The sequence below is a fragment of the Leptodactylus fuscus genome, chromosome 1 (genome assembly GCF_031893055.1).
Source record: "Leptodactylus fuscus isolate aLepFus1 chromosome 1, aLepFus1.hap2, whole genome shotgun sequence".
Classification (NCBI taxonomy): Eukaryota; Metazoa; Chordata; class Amphibia; order Anura; family Leptodactylidae; genus Leptodactylus; species Leptodactylus fuscus.
Genome location: NC_134265.1, coordinates 74,531,998 through 74,547,110, shown reverse-complemented (window position 1 = coordinate 74,547,110; position 15,113 = coordinate 74,531,998). Strand labels below are relative to the sequence as shown.

At 41.7% G+C, this 15,113-nt stretch overlaps 1 protein-coding gene across 4 annotated transcripts in view; it reads right to left on the bottom strand.

The window, feature by feature from the left end:
- YTHDC2 (YTH N6-methyladenosine RNA binding protein C2) overlaps positions 1 to 15,113 on the bottom strand; it is a 65,461-nt gene that overhangs the window by 2,703 nt on the left and 47,645 nt on the right. Inside the window, exons 22-31 of one of the 4 annotated variants that reach the window (XM_075272049.1) lie at positions 14,446 to 14,718; positions 14,216 to 14,342; positions 13,931 to 14,136; positions 13,012 to 13,210; positions 10,973 to 11,082; positions 9,488 to 9,780; positions 9,179 to 9,356; positions 7,199 to 7,402; positions 5,205 to 5,387; positions 3,964 to 4,077 (exon numbers count right to left, since the gene is read on the bottom strand). In XM_075272049.1, the coding sequence (XP_075128150.1) occupies positions 3,997 to 4,077; positions 5,205 to 5,387; positions 7,199 to 7,402; positions 9,179 to 9,356; positions 9,488 to 9,780; positions 10,973 to 11,082; positions 13,012 to 13,210; positions 13,931 to 14,136; positions 14,216 to 14,342; positions 14,446 to 14,718 (1,854 nt within the window). In that variant the 3' untranslated portion in view covers positions 3,964 to 3,996. The remainder of the gene's footprint in view (positions 1 to 3,963; positions 4,078 to 5,204; positions 5,388 to 7,198; positions 7,403 to 9,178; positions 9,357 to 9,487; positions 9,781 to 10,972; positions 11,083 to 13,011; positions 13,211 to 13,930; positions 14,137 to 14,215; positions 14,343 to 14,445; positions 14,719 to 15,113) is intronic. The other 3 variants (XM_075272063.1, XM_075272056.1, XM_075272070.1) reach the window with 3 other exon arrangements.

Here is a 15,113-nt window from a genome sequence, read left to right as displayed (position 1 = left end):
ACAAAATGAGGCAATAATTCAATTTACAGTCTCATCCTCCGCCCTCCCCTCTCCATGGAGTTCTGTGTGTGAACTGGGCACTGAGACAGATTATTTCTAAGCAAACAGCCTGACTGAGGATAAGGATTCAAATGTACCATTCATTTACAAAAAGTTGCTTTATAAGCATATTTTAAGGTCTCTTTACTTGTTTTAGGCAGACGTTCATTGTATTTGTGCGGTCAGATTTTACTATCTTTCCAGCAGCTTCAGTTTTGGATAGTTAATATTACTGCTAATGTTCTCTCAAAGTCGTTTTCTAACAAAAATTTAATTTTCTCGGTTATATCATTGGGATACACAGTACCATGGGACTTCCTAAAGCAGTCCTAGAAGGTGGGAAGAGAAAAACACCCTGCAGTCGTCCAACAGCACAAGAGACAGATCGGGCTAAACCTCAGACCCCAAGGAGGAAGCCTGCTCTGGACCAGGATACAGACAGCAGCCCAGAAAAAGCAAAGTTAGATTGCCAACAGCAGCAATCATGATTGCCCGAAGAATGAGGGGCCCAAATTGGTACCTAGGATTCACAGAATAAAAAGGAGAACTGGCTACGACCTGCAAATGTCCTAAGATACTAAGCTAGTGCCCTCAAGAGATGGATGCTCCAAAGATAACAGTTGCATAGACCCTAAAAAAGGAACAAGAAGCTAGAGCAGCAAGAGGGTGAGATGCAACACAGAGGAACTAAACTGAGGAAGGGAGGAGGAAACAATAAGTGAGTTGCTAAGATTGCATATTACACAACTTTAGAGAAGGGGGAGGGGGAGCCTGAAAAGTGGCAGAGAGAGCTCTATCCAATAGCTAGACAAAGTGGAGAGTGGTAATTGCAAAGGGAACTCAAGGGGTTTAAGTAGTCAGCAAAGCCTTCCAGACTAAACCAGGTTGCAAGCTCCACAGAAGGGTACAAAAGAAGAAGGAACAGCAAGCCCATAACTCCATAGCTGGGTGAAGATGGGCACAGAGGACTGAAGCATATTCTGAGCCTGGGGAGAAGGACCAAGGTACAAACTTGTACATGGCATAGGGAGGACATCAAGGATGGGCTTGACCACATGGAGTAGAATAGGGAGCCAGTGCAGGGATGGAGACTCCAGCAATATCTGAACTCATAACCCCTGCTTCACAAGACCAGTGGTCTAACCCTTAATCTAGGATCAGACAAGGTACTGCAAAGATCCCCAGGGTAGCCAGAGGAGTTAGGAACCGATGGCCTGCTTCTAGCAGGCAGCCAAATAAATATACAACATTGATAAGCAAGAAGAGTAAAGGAGGGCCATTTCACCATTCTTGTTTCTCTCCTCTTTTGTGTCTTGTTGAAACTAGGCTTTAAGTGTCAGACAAGGAGTGTCTGGAGGTTGGAAGTTGTACATTTGCCTTTACACCATGCTAGCACCTATGCCAGCTCAGACATGGATTAGTATGGTCCATAACAACTCTCAGAATCTTACATTGCCATAAAAGGCCCACAGCCATGCAGCCTGTAAAGACACATACAGACATTGTGAGAGGCACACAAGGCGTGGGAGGCCTTAAAAAAGTGTGACACCCAAAAAAGAGGGGAGAGGGAACTGTCTAGGTCTTACTGCTCCACAGAGTGGGAGCTCAACAGGGTCCCAAACAAGGTCAGTAACAGTTGTGAGGGAATGAAGCCATCATAAGAATGGTCAGAAGACTCGGTCTCATGCATAGAGAGTCCCATACAGTCTGCATGGAACCCTGCATGGCAGGAAGGTAGTTCACTCAGACTCCGATCCGGTGGAGGTCTGGCAAGGACTTCCACCAGAACAAGCCCCTGAATGCCACTGAACCAGACAGCAGTGGGAAAAACTGGAGCACCCGACCTCTTGCAGAAAACTGTAATTCCTGGACAACCCCCTTTAACATTTCAATATATTGTGCATCACACTATAAAATATAATTCTAGTATGCATAATGGCACATGTACATAGGAAAACGCAAATAGACATTCATATGCTGTATATACTTTTACATGTATAAATTCATATACCATACATGAACACACATACATTCATATACAATATATACACACACATACAAGCATACAGTCTACAAGCATACAGTACTCACAGTATATAAGACACATACTGTAAACAAATATACACAGTTACATATTAAATATTAATATTTTACCCAAACAACACACTCACATTTGGCTGAATTGCTGGGTCTAATGGAAATGGAGGAAACTCATGTTTAGTTCTAAGTCTGGCAGCAGTGAAAGCGCTTACATTGCAACAGACTTTCCCCCCTCACACTCCGATCAGATGGATGAATGATTGCTAGTGAGGAGGAGGGGGAAGTTAGAGCCTCTCAGGCTGGTGCTAAGTGCGGGGAAGCTTTACAAGCAGCTATGAGCAGACCCTGCATCTGACAATGGTTTCATCTACTCCTGATCATTAGCCCAAAAAGTAGGGAAAGTTTGCCCATACCCCCACCCGTCAATGCTGGCCCTGCTAAAGGCACGCCAAATTTTTCATTCAGCATCAATCACTTTATTAAATAGGGTGCATTTTTAGAACATTTAGTCTAAGCTTACACTGTTAAAATATCAGGAAACATTAGTAAATCTAGACCAATGTTTTTTTCTTTTATCCAAGATTTACTGAACTGTTAAAATGTGCATATTTTTAAAGAATGTGTGAATAAATTTTGATTCTATCACCCATAGAATTCCATACCTACAAATATGCAAAGCAGATAGAGAACAGCTCTAAATATAAAAAAAAAAATCTGACTTGAAACTGTATTATTGCATATAATTTAGTTAACTAAGTAAACCAAAATAAGCACAAATGTTGAACAAATCCACCCATAAAAGGGTTAAAGACATAACAGTAGCCTCTCATCTCTATGTATTGATTCCACACACCTATAAATGTCAGGGGACATGGAAGAAGATCATTACTGTGAACAGACTGGAGGAAAATCTGTTCATTTCCTCATGAGAATGGTGTTCTTGTCATTTCAGCTGTCAATGCTTGCTATAATTGAGGAATAAAGCCTTTTCAAGACTATCTGGATAAAGGCCCCTGTTGTAGATTGATATGTCAATACTAATAACAAGACTCTTGCTCCTGTTTTAATTACTTGATAAGAGCCTGTAAACATAGTGCAAACCTACCAGATATTGGGTAGAGGTGTTGCATATTCTTGCTAGAAGCTTGACTATTTGTCTTAACCCTTTATGGACACAACCCAGTTTTATCACCAGAGCAACTTTTTCTAATTTTTCCATCTCCATTTCAATTGCTATAACATTTTGTCCATATAAGACATTTGAGGGTTTATTTTTTTGCATGACAAGTTTGGTTTTTTTGTTTTTGTTTTTTTTAAATAACACCATTTTGGGGTACATGTAATGCTACGATTGTCTTTTAATAATGTTTTGGGAGAAAATAATGAAAAATGTAATTCAGCCAATTTTATAATGTTCAGTGTGTGTTAAATTTTTTTTATTACTATTGCCATATTTATATAGTACTTACGTTTTACCACTTTTACTAAATAATACCACTAGCTTATGCACTAAATGTTGAACTGAAGCCCCAATACACACCTTGCCCACCAGATTCTGCAAATTTGTATTAGATGAGAGGAGGCATTGTAGGAGGCTCACAGATTCAGAATTTATACTGGATGATAAAAGGTACTGTAGGGGGGTTCAAAAAGTGTTGTGGCTTTGTGCTAAATGGAAGATGACCTGGAAATGTTTAAATGCGTGCGTATCGCTTTTCCTATCTCCCAACACCCCCCTTCCCGCACATAACTTGTCGTTAAAAAATTAAAAACCCACCCCTGCTTTTATGTAACTACTAGAAAACGCCCTGATGCCAATGTTTAAAAACCATAGACATCTGATTGTGGTGGTCTGTGGGGGGCACATCATATGAGTATACTTACTGACATAAAATGGCACATAGGATTGCACTATAATCACTGGGACATACTTCTATCTCCCGGCAGTAATTTGTCCCAGAGGAGCAGCAGCTGTTCCCCAACCTGAGGCTCCAGTTCCTAGAAATAATCAGATTTATGTAAATCAACTGCAAATAAAATAAACTACTAGAAAAGTCACCAAGGACACAAAAATTCTTTCCACATTCATGATACCCATAAAATGAAGTAGACATTATCCCAGAATTCAAAGTGACATGTGATGAACAAAGCAGAAGACAACTACACTTTCGGTCACCATTAAATGGCTAGTTGGGTAGAAAGGTTTTAAAAAGAAAAGCTCCAAACTGACCAGGGGCACAGAAAGAATTAAATAATTTACGACATTTAGCATTTTATACTTGGTGACAGATCCTCTTTAAATCCGATTTCCATAATAATTTGGAACACAGTGTACCCCTTGAGCAAAACCTACACTTGGAACCTCATGTTCATTTTTTGTAGATTATGCAAAGAAGCACTGATCAATGTATAGTTAACTACAGCTTTTCTTTTTGCTAACCAGTGCAATAGGTAACAAAGTACAATTAGCTACAATGCTCACAGCATGAAAAGGCTTTTACAACTTGTATATTGGAAAAGTCCTCCACATACCTCTTAGGGCCCCTTCACACGGCGTAAGCGCGCCGCTCATTTAGACCCGTACACGCGAGCGCTTCAAAACACATCCCATTCACTTCAATGGGAGCGCGCGTGAAGCCGGCTGGGATGTGTTTTGAAGCACTCGCGTGTACGGTTCTAAATGAGCGGCGCGCTTAGGCCGTGTGAAGGGGCCCTTAAACTGGTTATGCCGTGAAAAGCATTTACCCTCCATCAATAAATATCTGATTGGACCTGACTGCTGAGACTCCACCAATCCAAAGAATAGGGGTCCCTCCCTCCGCATATAACCTGACCACAGCCTGAATGAATTTAGGCATGACTGGTGGGGGTTGGAACTTCCATTCACTTCAATGGAAGCCCGGACGATAGCTGAAGTAAAACACTTGGCTATCTCCAGTGCTTCCATTAAAGTGAATTAGAGAGCTTTCCACCAGTAGTCATGCTGAATGCGCAGCAAGCACAAAGTACCCCCCTTCTCAGGATTGATGAATGCCTCAGAGGTCTGACCCCCACCGATAAGATATTTATCATATATCCATTAATACTTTTCATGAAATAAGCCTTTTAACTTATGTAAACATTACCTGCCCATCACGGCTTATCTGGACCTTCTTGTTGTCATTCCATGGATTCATTAAATAGTGTGCTTGCTGAAAAGGGAGGTTCTCCTTCCGTATCCATTCCACCTTAAACACTCCTCCAAGACTGGTGGATCCCCAATCTTGACTCTTCTCCTGACCGATCACTGAACTCATTCTAGCAAAGCCCTACAAAAAAAAAATAAAAATATTTATATACAGTCCTATGAAAAAGTTTGGGCACCCCTATTAATCTTAATCATTTTTAGTTCTAAATATTTTGGTATTTGCAACAGCCATTTCAGTTTGATATATCTAATAACTGATGGACACAGTAATATTTCAGGATTGAAATCAGGTTTATTGTACTAACAGAAAATGTGCAATATGCATTAAACCAAAATTTGACCGGTGCAAAAGTATGGGCACCCTTATCATTTTATTGATTTGAATTCCCCTAACTACTTTTTACTGACTTACTGAAGCACAAAATTGGTTTTGTAACCTCAGTGAGCTTTGAACTTCATAGCCAGATGTATCCAATCATAAGAAAAGGTATTTAAGGTGGCCAATTGCAAGTTGATCTCCTATTTGAATCTCCTCTGAAGAGTGGCATCATGGGCTACTCAAAACAACTCTCAAATGATCTGAAAACAAAGATTGTTCAACATAGTTGTTCAGGGGAAGGATACAAAAAGTTGTCTCAGAGATTTAACCTGTCAGTTTCCACTGTGAGGAACATAGTAAGGAAATGGAAGAGCACAGGGACAGTTCTTGTTAAGCCCAGAAGTGGCAGGCCAAGAAAAATATCAGAAAGGCAGAGAAGAAGAATGGTGAGAACAGTCAAGGACAATCCACAGACCACCTCCAAAGAGCTGCAGCATCATCTTGCTGCAGATGGTGTCACTGTGCATCGGTCAACTATACAGCGCACTTTGCACAAATAGAAGCTGTATGGGAGAGTGATGAGAAAGAAGCCGTTTCTGCACGTACGCCACAAATAGAGTTGCCTGAGGTATGAAAAAGCACATTTGGACAAGGCAGCTTCATTTTGGAAACAAAAATTGAGTTGTTTGGTTATAAAAAAAAAGGCGTTATGCATGGCGTCCAAAAAGAAACAGCATTCCAAGAAAAACACATGCTACCCACTGTAAAATTTGGTGGAGGTTCCATCATGCTTTGGGGCTGTGTGGCCAATGCCGGCATCGGGAATCTTGTTAAAGTTGAGAGTCGCATGGATTCCACTCAGTATCAGCAGATTCTTGAGAATAATGTTCAAGAATCAGTGACGAAGTTGAAGTTACGCCGGGGATGGATATTTCAGCAAGACAATGATCCAAAACACCGCTCCAAATCCTCAGGCATTCATGCAGAGGAACAATTACAATGTTCTGGAATGGCCATCCCAGTCCCCAGACCTGAATATCATTGAACATCTGTGGGATGATTTGAAGCGGGCTGTCCATGCTCGGCAACCATCTAACTTAACTGAACTTGAATTGTTTGTCCAAAATCCCTTCATCCAGGAACTGATTAAAAGCTACAGGAAGCGACTAGAGGCTGTTATCTTTGCAAAAGGAGGATCTACTAAATATTAATGTCACTTTTCTGTTGAGGTGCCCATACTTTTGCACCGGTCAAATTTTGGTTTAATGCATATTGCACATTTTCTGTTAGTACAATAAACCTCATTTCAATCCTGAAATATTACTGTGTCCATCAGTTATTAGATATATCAAACTGAAATGGCTGTTATAAACACCAAAATATTTAGAACTAAAAATGATTAAGATTAATAGGGGTGCCCAAACTTTTTCATAGGACTGTATATATATATACACACACACACACTACAAAGTACAGCCTAATAGAGAATACTGATTTAGTTATTCATAAGCAGAATTCAGTTTGGTCTTGCGTTTACAACCTAAAGAAATAAAACTTTTCTCCTGTACATCCGACACTATAAAATTTGAGGTTAAGCAATTTTGTATTTTCACCTGGAAATGTCCAGATCCTTGAACAGAGAATATCAGATAAACGGTGCTGCACTCCCAGAATGCACTATTCAGCTTGTGCTCATTACTTGGTGTTGTAGACCAGATTCCTTTTTGCTGGGAAATTTCAAGGTTTCTCAGGTTGCTACTCTTCATTATAAAATATCTCACAGGCGGATTTGACTTCAGCGATGAAGATATTGAGCTCTACAAGGCAAAAACAACATATACTCTCCAACATTTTCTTTCTTTCACCAGCACATAGTCAACATAGTTAAATACTACTTGGCTAAACTTGACTAACTTGACTAAACTTGACTAACAGACATCAGGGTAAATGGAGAATAAAGAAAATGGCAGCCTTATGAGGAAAGAAAAAGATGAGGGGGCAGCAGAAAGAGTGAAAAAGTTGGAGAGAGAAAATATGAAACAACTTAGGCAAAAAAAAAGCAAAAAAGGGAGAAGAGTCTTGGCACACTATCCAGTAGTTTTGAGGAAAGCATGTTACAATTGTTAAATTTGTTTTCTGGGACTTATTATCCTAAGGATAGGTCATCCTAGCACTGCACCATACATTTTATAGCAGCTGTGCTTAGAATCATCGCAGCTCCGCCATTTCACTTGGATTGGATGAGATGGAACCAAGTGATGTGACCGATGAACACTGAGGGAGTGTCACTGCCACTTCAAATAGCCAATCCACAGGCACCCTCGTGTCAGACCCCCCACAGATCTTCATTTGATGAACCATCCTAAGAATAACTTGCTGATGTGTGGGGGTCTGACTAGTGGAACCCCCACTGAGCAGAAGAATGATAGCTCATTTTTCTCCCGAGGCGGCAGGTTGCACAGGCTCTATTGGGACAAAGTGCTGTACTCTAGTCATCTCCAGCTGTCCATAAAGATGCATGAAATGGCAATGTGACTCTCTGCAAAATCATTTGTGGAAATAGGACTTAAGTTCTCTTGATCAAGGAGTGACCCTCACTGATCAGCAAGTTATCACCTAGGTAGGTGAGGCCTAGTAAGGGTGAGTTCACACGGAGTAAAGTGCCGCGTGATGTGGCACGTAGACACAGCGTGAGATTTTGCGGGCCGTATACGCTTCCATTGATTTCAGGGGGTCTGATCACTAATGCATTGCAATGCATTGCAAAAAATCATCCTCTCTTTTGCAGGTTGCATAGACCAGCTTGCAAAAGAGACAATTTGCAGACAAGCCTGGGAGCCTTGTACAGGCTCCCGGCTGTCATGGCAACATGACGTCGGCCCTGGAGCATGCTCCAGGAGCCGGCGATGCCGGGCAAAATGGCGGCGCCCATGCGCCGCCAGGAAAATGGCGCCTCCTGCACCTTTGACCGCGGCGCCGGAGGGGTTAATGCCTCCGATCGGTCCGGGGACCGATCGGAGGCATTAGAGCCGGTTGTCTACTGCTTGTCTACCCGGCATAGTTACAGACCCGACATGCGCCGTACTATTACGGCGCATGTCGGGAAAGGGGTTAATGTAATAGAGAAAATAGGAGTACCTCTTTGAAAATAGGTGAATTTACGCAATTTGAGACCCAAGAGAATTTGAAGATGATATAAGACATAGGCTGCTAGCTAGTCTAAAGGCCCTAGTTAACAAAGCGATTTAACAGGCAACTATCAGGAATAAATGCTCAAACAAGAGCTCATTGCTGATAATCCACCCTTCCAAAAGAGCCTCTTATTGGTTGCTTTTAGTAGGACAAAAAAATCACTGTTTGCCAGCAGGACAATGCCTTGTGTAACTAGGTCTGCGCTGCCAGCAAGCAATGAAAGTATATGCCAGGGGAACAATTTTTTTTACCGAATGCTCCCCCTGCAGATTCTCTGCACCAGCCTGTGTATTCAGCTTGATGCAGAACGAGCACTTACTGGCAGGTTTTGCAGCTGAAAAAAGTCTTATGATTGAATATCACCCTAAGCCTTAGTGTTTTCAGCTAAATATAGATGTTACCTTGATAGAAGAAGGAGGCGAAAGGCTTCCACTTGGGCTACAGTAACTACTGCTTTCAGGACATTGTGCAGGTAACGGTTCTGTTTTCTCTTCTAGTCTTTTTGGATGTTGTAAAACCCTCTCCTTAAGTTTAGGTTGTTGAGAAAAAGTCATGAATGGAGATTTTATATTTCTGCTGCTGTAAATAGAAAAGAAATTGTTGTAAGGTAGTTATCTCACATAACCATATTTCCAAAGAGTCACACAACTCTCAAAATTTAAAGCATTAGGAGAAAGCTAGGTGACGTTTTGTGAATGTGAATGGAGCACCTGTCTAAACTACAGAAGTCTTCAGAGAAGTCTGTTTCTGATAGACTCTTATGACTATGATTGGTTTTCCAAGATGATGATACCGGAAGCTCTTCAGAAGCTATTGGTCTTGGTCTCTGTCCAATTCCTGAAGGCTGTTGTAATTTTGCTGACTGTTCCTCATTAGCTAACACGCTGATGACTGCCCGGATCGTGGCCTCATCCACTTGAGACCACGGTTTTGAGGGTGCCTTCATCCGTTTTAGAAATAAACTGTACCACTTCTGCCTCAGTTGTAGCAACAAATTAGCAGACTAGAAGACAAATTACAGCAGTTAATATATTTTATAGAAAAGGTTATTACATTATTAAGTTATTTAGCTACAAACACTTAGGTAAAGACAAGTCTATATCTGGCCAGAATAAGGGCTGAGATTATGGTGATCCTTTATGATCAAGGCAAAATCTCAATTAGATTTTTAAAGCGTGCCTCCAGTCATAAACAGCTTTTCATGAATAAATAGTATAGGTTAATATATGAAACTTACTTTCTCTCATATTAGTCTATGAACAGAGGAGGGGGACAGAAAAGACGCTTAAAGGGGCTCTATCAGAAAAATTATGCTGTATGAGCCCCAAATATGCCTGAATTCAGGCACCGCTAATCTTTTTTTAAACCACACACACCCGTTTTAAAATAATACCCTAAAAACGATTATTCAAATGATACTTACCGTGCACGGTGGGCGGTCGTGCACTGTCGGACGTCATCTTGCTGTCACACCTTCCTCTTCTTTCCTCTTCCAGCAACGCCCTCCTGTACTCGCTCTTCCCTGCCTTGATCTTCTGTTCTTCTGGCGGGTTGTGTTCAAATCCTGCATGTGTGCAGTATTGCTCCCTCTGGATCGCTACTGTGCATGCTGCGGCATCATTTTTGTTGTAGTTCTAAGTACCCCTTACAACTACTCAAACTTCTTCATTCCGGAAGAAAAGAAGATCAAGGCGTGGAAGAACGAGGGCAGGAGTGTGTCGCTGGATGAAGAGGAAGGCGTTACAGCAAGATGACGTCCGACAGTGTATGACTGCCCACCGTGCACGGTAAGTATCATTTGAATAATCGTTTTTAGGGTATTATTTTAAAATCGGTGGGGGGGGTTAAAAAAAAGATTAGCAGTGGCTGAATTCAGGCATATGTGGGGCTCATACAGCATAATTTTGCTGATAGAGCCCCTTTAAATAATTGCTGCTGTTACACATTGCATTTTCTGACACTGCTAAATTGTAGACTGAAGGATAAGGAACAGCAGATCAATTGAATAAATGGTGAAGGAAATAGATCTCCTAAATAAAGATATATTACAATGTTTCTTATTTTCATCTGTACTATTATTCATTTATGAAAAGCGGTTTATACCTGAAGGAACGATTTAAATACTTTTAAGAAAGAGCTACTCAGTTTAGCCAGTAGATGTCAGCACATCCATTTGCAAATTCTACTATTATTACCTCCAGATCAAGCTTGAAATGTAACCACTCATCCAGCTTTAATGTTGCTAACATAGCTGTGCTTCTGTCCTCCATCTCACTGTCACTGCTCTCATTACCATCCAGTGTGGCTGAAATACAGATTTATTCAAAAAAACAAACCATAACAATTTTCACAAGTAGGAAAATGCTTGAATGTGACTTTACATTATGGGTGGACTTTATTAAGACTCGCATTCTGTACACTAGTCGTAATGAAGTCCACAACTAGCGTGGGATGCTCCTGAATTATTAAAGGGGTTGTCCCGTCACAAGGATCCTATCTATACTGCTTGTAAATGTGAATGTAAGACTTTTCCTAAATACATTGCTTCAGCAAAACTGCTTTGTTTGGCCACTATCTCACTTTATTCATTTTTTTGTGGCCACAGCCCTGACCTGAGTCAAGTGATGTGTCTGCCTGCTCTCAGGGGGGAGGGAGGAGGGGCTAAGTACACGGAGCGAGCCTGGAGGAGGGGGGGTTAGTTTACCCTTTGGGGGATAGGTGAAGCCAGCAACATCGCTATGCTTCTGCCCTGCATGAAGACAGCAGCGGCAGAAGCCATGCTGCTATTCCGGGGCCGGGGGGGGGGGGGGGGGAGGAATAACAGCATCGCTTCTGCCGCTGCTGTCTTCATGCAGGGCAGAAGTATAGCGATGTTGCTGGCTTCACTTGTGCCGGCGTCTAACTCCCCGGCATCCGCTGTTATAGGCGGATGCTGGGGACTGTTAGACGCCGGCACAGGCACATCGCTATGCTTCTGCCCTGCATGAAGACAGCAGCGGCAGAAGCGATGCTGTTCCGCTCCGGGGTCACATATGCAAAGCCAGGCGGCGAGATGCCGCCGGCCCTGCGTGCAAGCTCATACACCAGTCTAGCCTTCACAATACTAATACAGACCCGCAGGGTGTCGGGTCTGTATTCGCATTGTGAAGGGCAGACTGGTGTATGAGCGCGCACGCAGGGCCGGCGGCATCTCGCCGCTTGGCTTTGCATATGTGACCCCGCCCACCAATGACGAGACAAAGCCGGAAGACAGAAGATTTTAGAGGAACGAAGACGGGTAAGTATGCGACGTGGGAGTACCCCTTTAAGGGGCTCCTTTCTGTGGAGTGGCTTTCAAGTATAACTCATGCCAGCTTTTGCCCCTGCTCTGGTTCCCCTAGGTCTCCGCTCCACTTACTTTCATAAAAAGTGGCAAGGGAGGCGCATTAGGAACAACGTGGTGCATCTTTGGCACAAGAAAGGATAATGCACCAAAGATGAGCCACATCTGTACCCATTTACGCCAGAAAACTGGTCTAGATAGGTTAGTAAATTCCCTAGATTGAGTGACAATTCTGCATAGCAGTAAGAGATGCAATGATATAATTACCTACAAATGAGGCTTGTACGCACTCGTATGAGCAGCCCAGCAAGCCAAGGGCAACGTCACACAGCCACTTTTGGTGTGTTTTTTCATTTCATTACTATATAATTTTTTTAAATCTGCTCTAAGAATAACTTAAAGCATTTGTAGATGTTTTACAGCATTAAATGGGGTTTCCAGCACATAAAAATTAAATTCAATAAGGGTATATATATAATAGGGGCATTTGCGTAAGGAAAGGTTAGTCCCCCAATCTCCCACTGTATGACAATTGTCCTACAAACACTAGAGATTCTCATGCTGGCTGAGACAGATCACCATACTTTCTATATATTTCCTATTCCTTTAGCTCAAAAAAAAGTGCAACAAAAAAGCTGCATTTCTGCAACATTGGGCATCACCATGTTTTCTCGCAAATAATGTGCAAAAACACAGACACCTGTCCCCACAAGCTTACAGGGGATAAGTATATTTGCTGTGATTGATTTTTACAGACAAGATGGTAGGGAGGTAGAGAGCTTGACTGAATAAGATGTGATGTTTTCCCTAAATAAAATCTATTAGGAAGATTTTATTTAGTTACATGCACAGCTAAAAAAATGATAATGCTAAATAAGCTTTAAAATCATTACTTAATAATGCATTCCTTACCTCGACAAGAAGATGGCTCTTGCAAAGCATTACTAGGTAGCCTGGCGGATCCTGAGAAAATTGCTATAGTGGCAGGTGTAACAACCGAGCAGCATCTAATATTAGCAATTCTGTGAGCTCGGGTCATCTCATCATAGATCAGCCAGTCTGTAGGTAAAACCTGGATAGCGGCAGCCTGCCCATTTTCAGGTGGAATCTGCTTGGATAAATTATAAAAATGAAATGTAAACATACATGTCCTAACCAAAATATAAACAAAAAAAAAAACACCAGTGCTGCCTCAGGTTCCGGTCCAAAAGCTGGGTAGCCGCAACTGAAAGCCGATGCACTGCACTGGCATCCAGCCGCGCACTCCGCTCTGGATTAGGCCCAATGAATGGGCCTAGTCCGTAGGAGGGAGTGTCTTCAGGCCGTGCCGCCTTGCTTCTTTTTTCCGAGAGCCAGAAGAAACGGCTCCTGGAAAAAACTCCTGAGCAGCTCCCATTGATTTCAAAGGGAGCCGTCTTTTTGGTCAGGATTTTGAGGCGGATACGGCCTCAAAATCCTGACCAAAAAACTCTGTGTGAACTTACCCTTAAGATTCCTGCTCCACTCCAATGGTGGAACTAGGGACTCCTGTGTCATGATCAGTGGAGTTGTCAATGGTTGGCTGCATGTTGGTACAGCCACTTAGAAAAATTTTTTATTTTGCAATGTTTTTGACTGTATACCCATATTGTTGTTTTATTATAACAATATTTATCCACTGAAGTCTAATATATATGTTATGTATAAAACAAAATGTCTCTACTGACCTACATTGAGAAAGAGTTGAACTACCACACAAGTTACAATGTCCTAAGAACAAACAATTTGAGTAACATATAGAGCAAATGACAAAATACAAATGTAATGTAGTTTGTTTTATAAATCCTTTTACCTTTTTATACTGCGGTTGGCTTAGAACTGACGTAGGATGGAAACGCACTCGCTTTTCCTTATGGCTAGTGAGAGACATATTCTCCCTGTCTACATGGATTAGGTTTGGATACATGCCGGCAACAAGGGCAGCTTTTACTACAGCCCAATTCTCAGAGTTTGTATTCACGTCTCTTATGTCCCCACCTCCCCGAGCTCTAACAAACCCTGCGAGAAACAAAGACAGACATATTCAGATGAATAGCCATCACATTTTTCTCAATATTACACTTAGTCAAAGAACTACCTGAAGCCCGGAGTTGCCCAAGAAGCTGAGTTCTCATGCCAATAATAATTTCCATTGTAGCTTGTGAAAGAAAATTCTTCTCACAGAAAGCTCTTTCCCACCCATCACTTCGAGCCTTCTGCCAAGCCTGTAGAACATTTTTAATATTGAGAGCACAAGGTTTCAGTATGCAATAAGACAGTTAATAAAACAGTTAATATACATAAAAGGCCAAAGAAATTATTCTATACCTGAAAAGCCCTGAGCAAAGCCATATGATCGCTAAATGTTCCTGCTGCAAGCCGCTTCCTGCACAGCATGGCTGCACGTTTTTGCGAAGCCTGAGTAGGCAAGACAAATGGATCTCGATATGCTAAAGTGCAAGCTATAGTCAGTATGGGGTCCAAGCACTTCAGAACAACTGCACATAGCACCATTTTGCCAAGATGAGGCTCCACTGGTAAGTCAGCTAAGTGATAACCAAGTTCAGTCAGATCTTCCCAAGCATCCATGGCATCAATTGTCTGTGAATACAATTCCATTCAAACAATTAACAGACATAAAAAATAATTTCTAAATCTTACTTATTTTAACTGACAAAATATCAGGGAAGAGGGAACCATTTACCATTAGACTTAAAACCTATCAGAGAAAAATATAGGAAATATTGAGACAGATAAAGGTGAATTCACACTTTGTTTTCAGTGTTTATTTTTTAAGTCGACATGACAGCTTTATTCAAAGTAATTATTGGTCCCCATACACCAGACATCAGATTGTCATACCTTTCTGTTCTCCTGTATAAAATAACATAGATGCATCCAGTCAAAAAAGGCATTTCTCGCCTATTTCACTGGGGACATAACACCGTGGGATGTCCCAAAGCAGTCCCAGAGGGTGGGAATTACACAGCCATGCC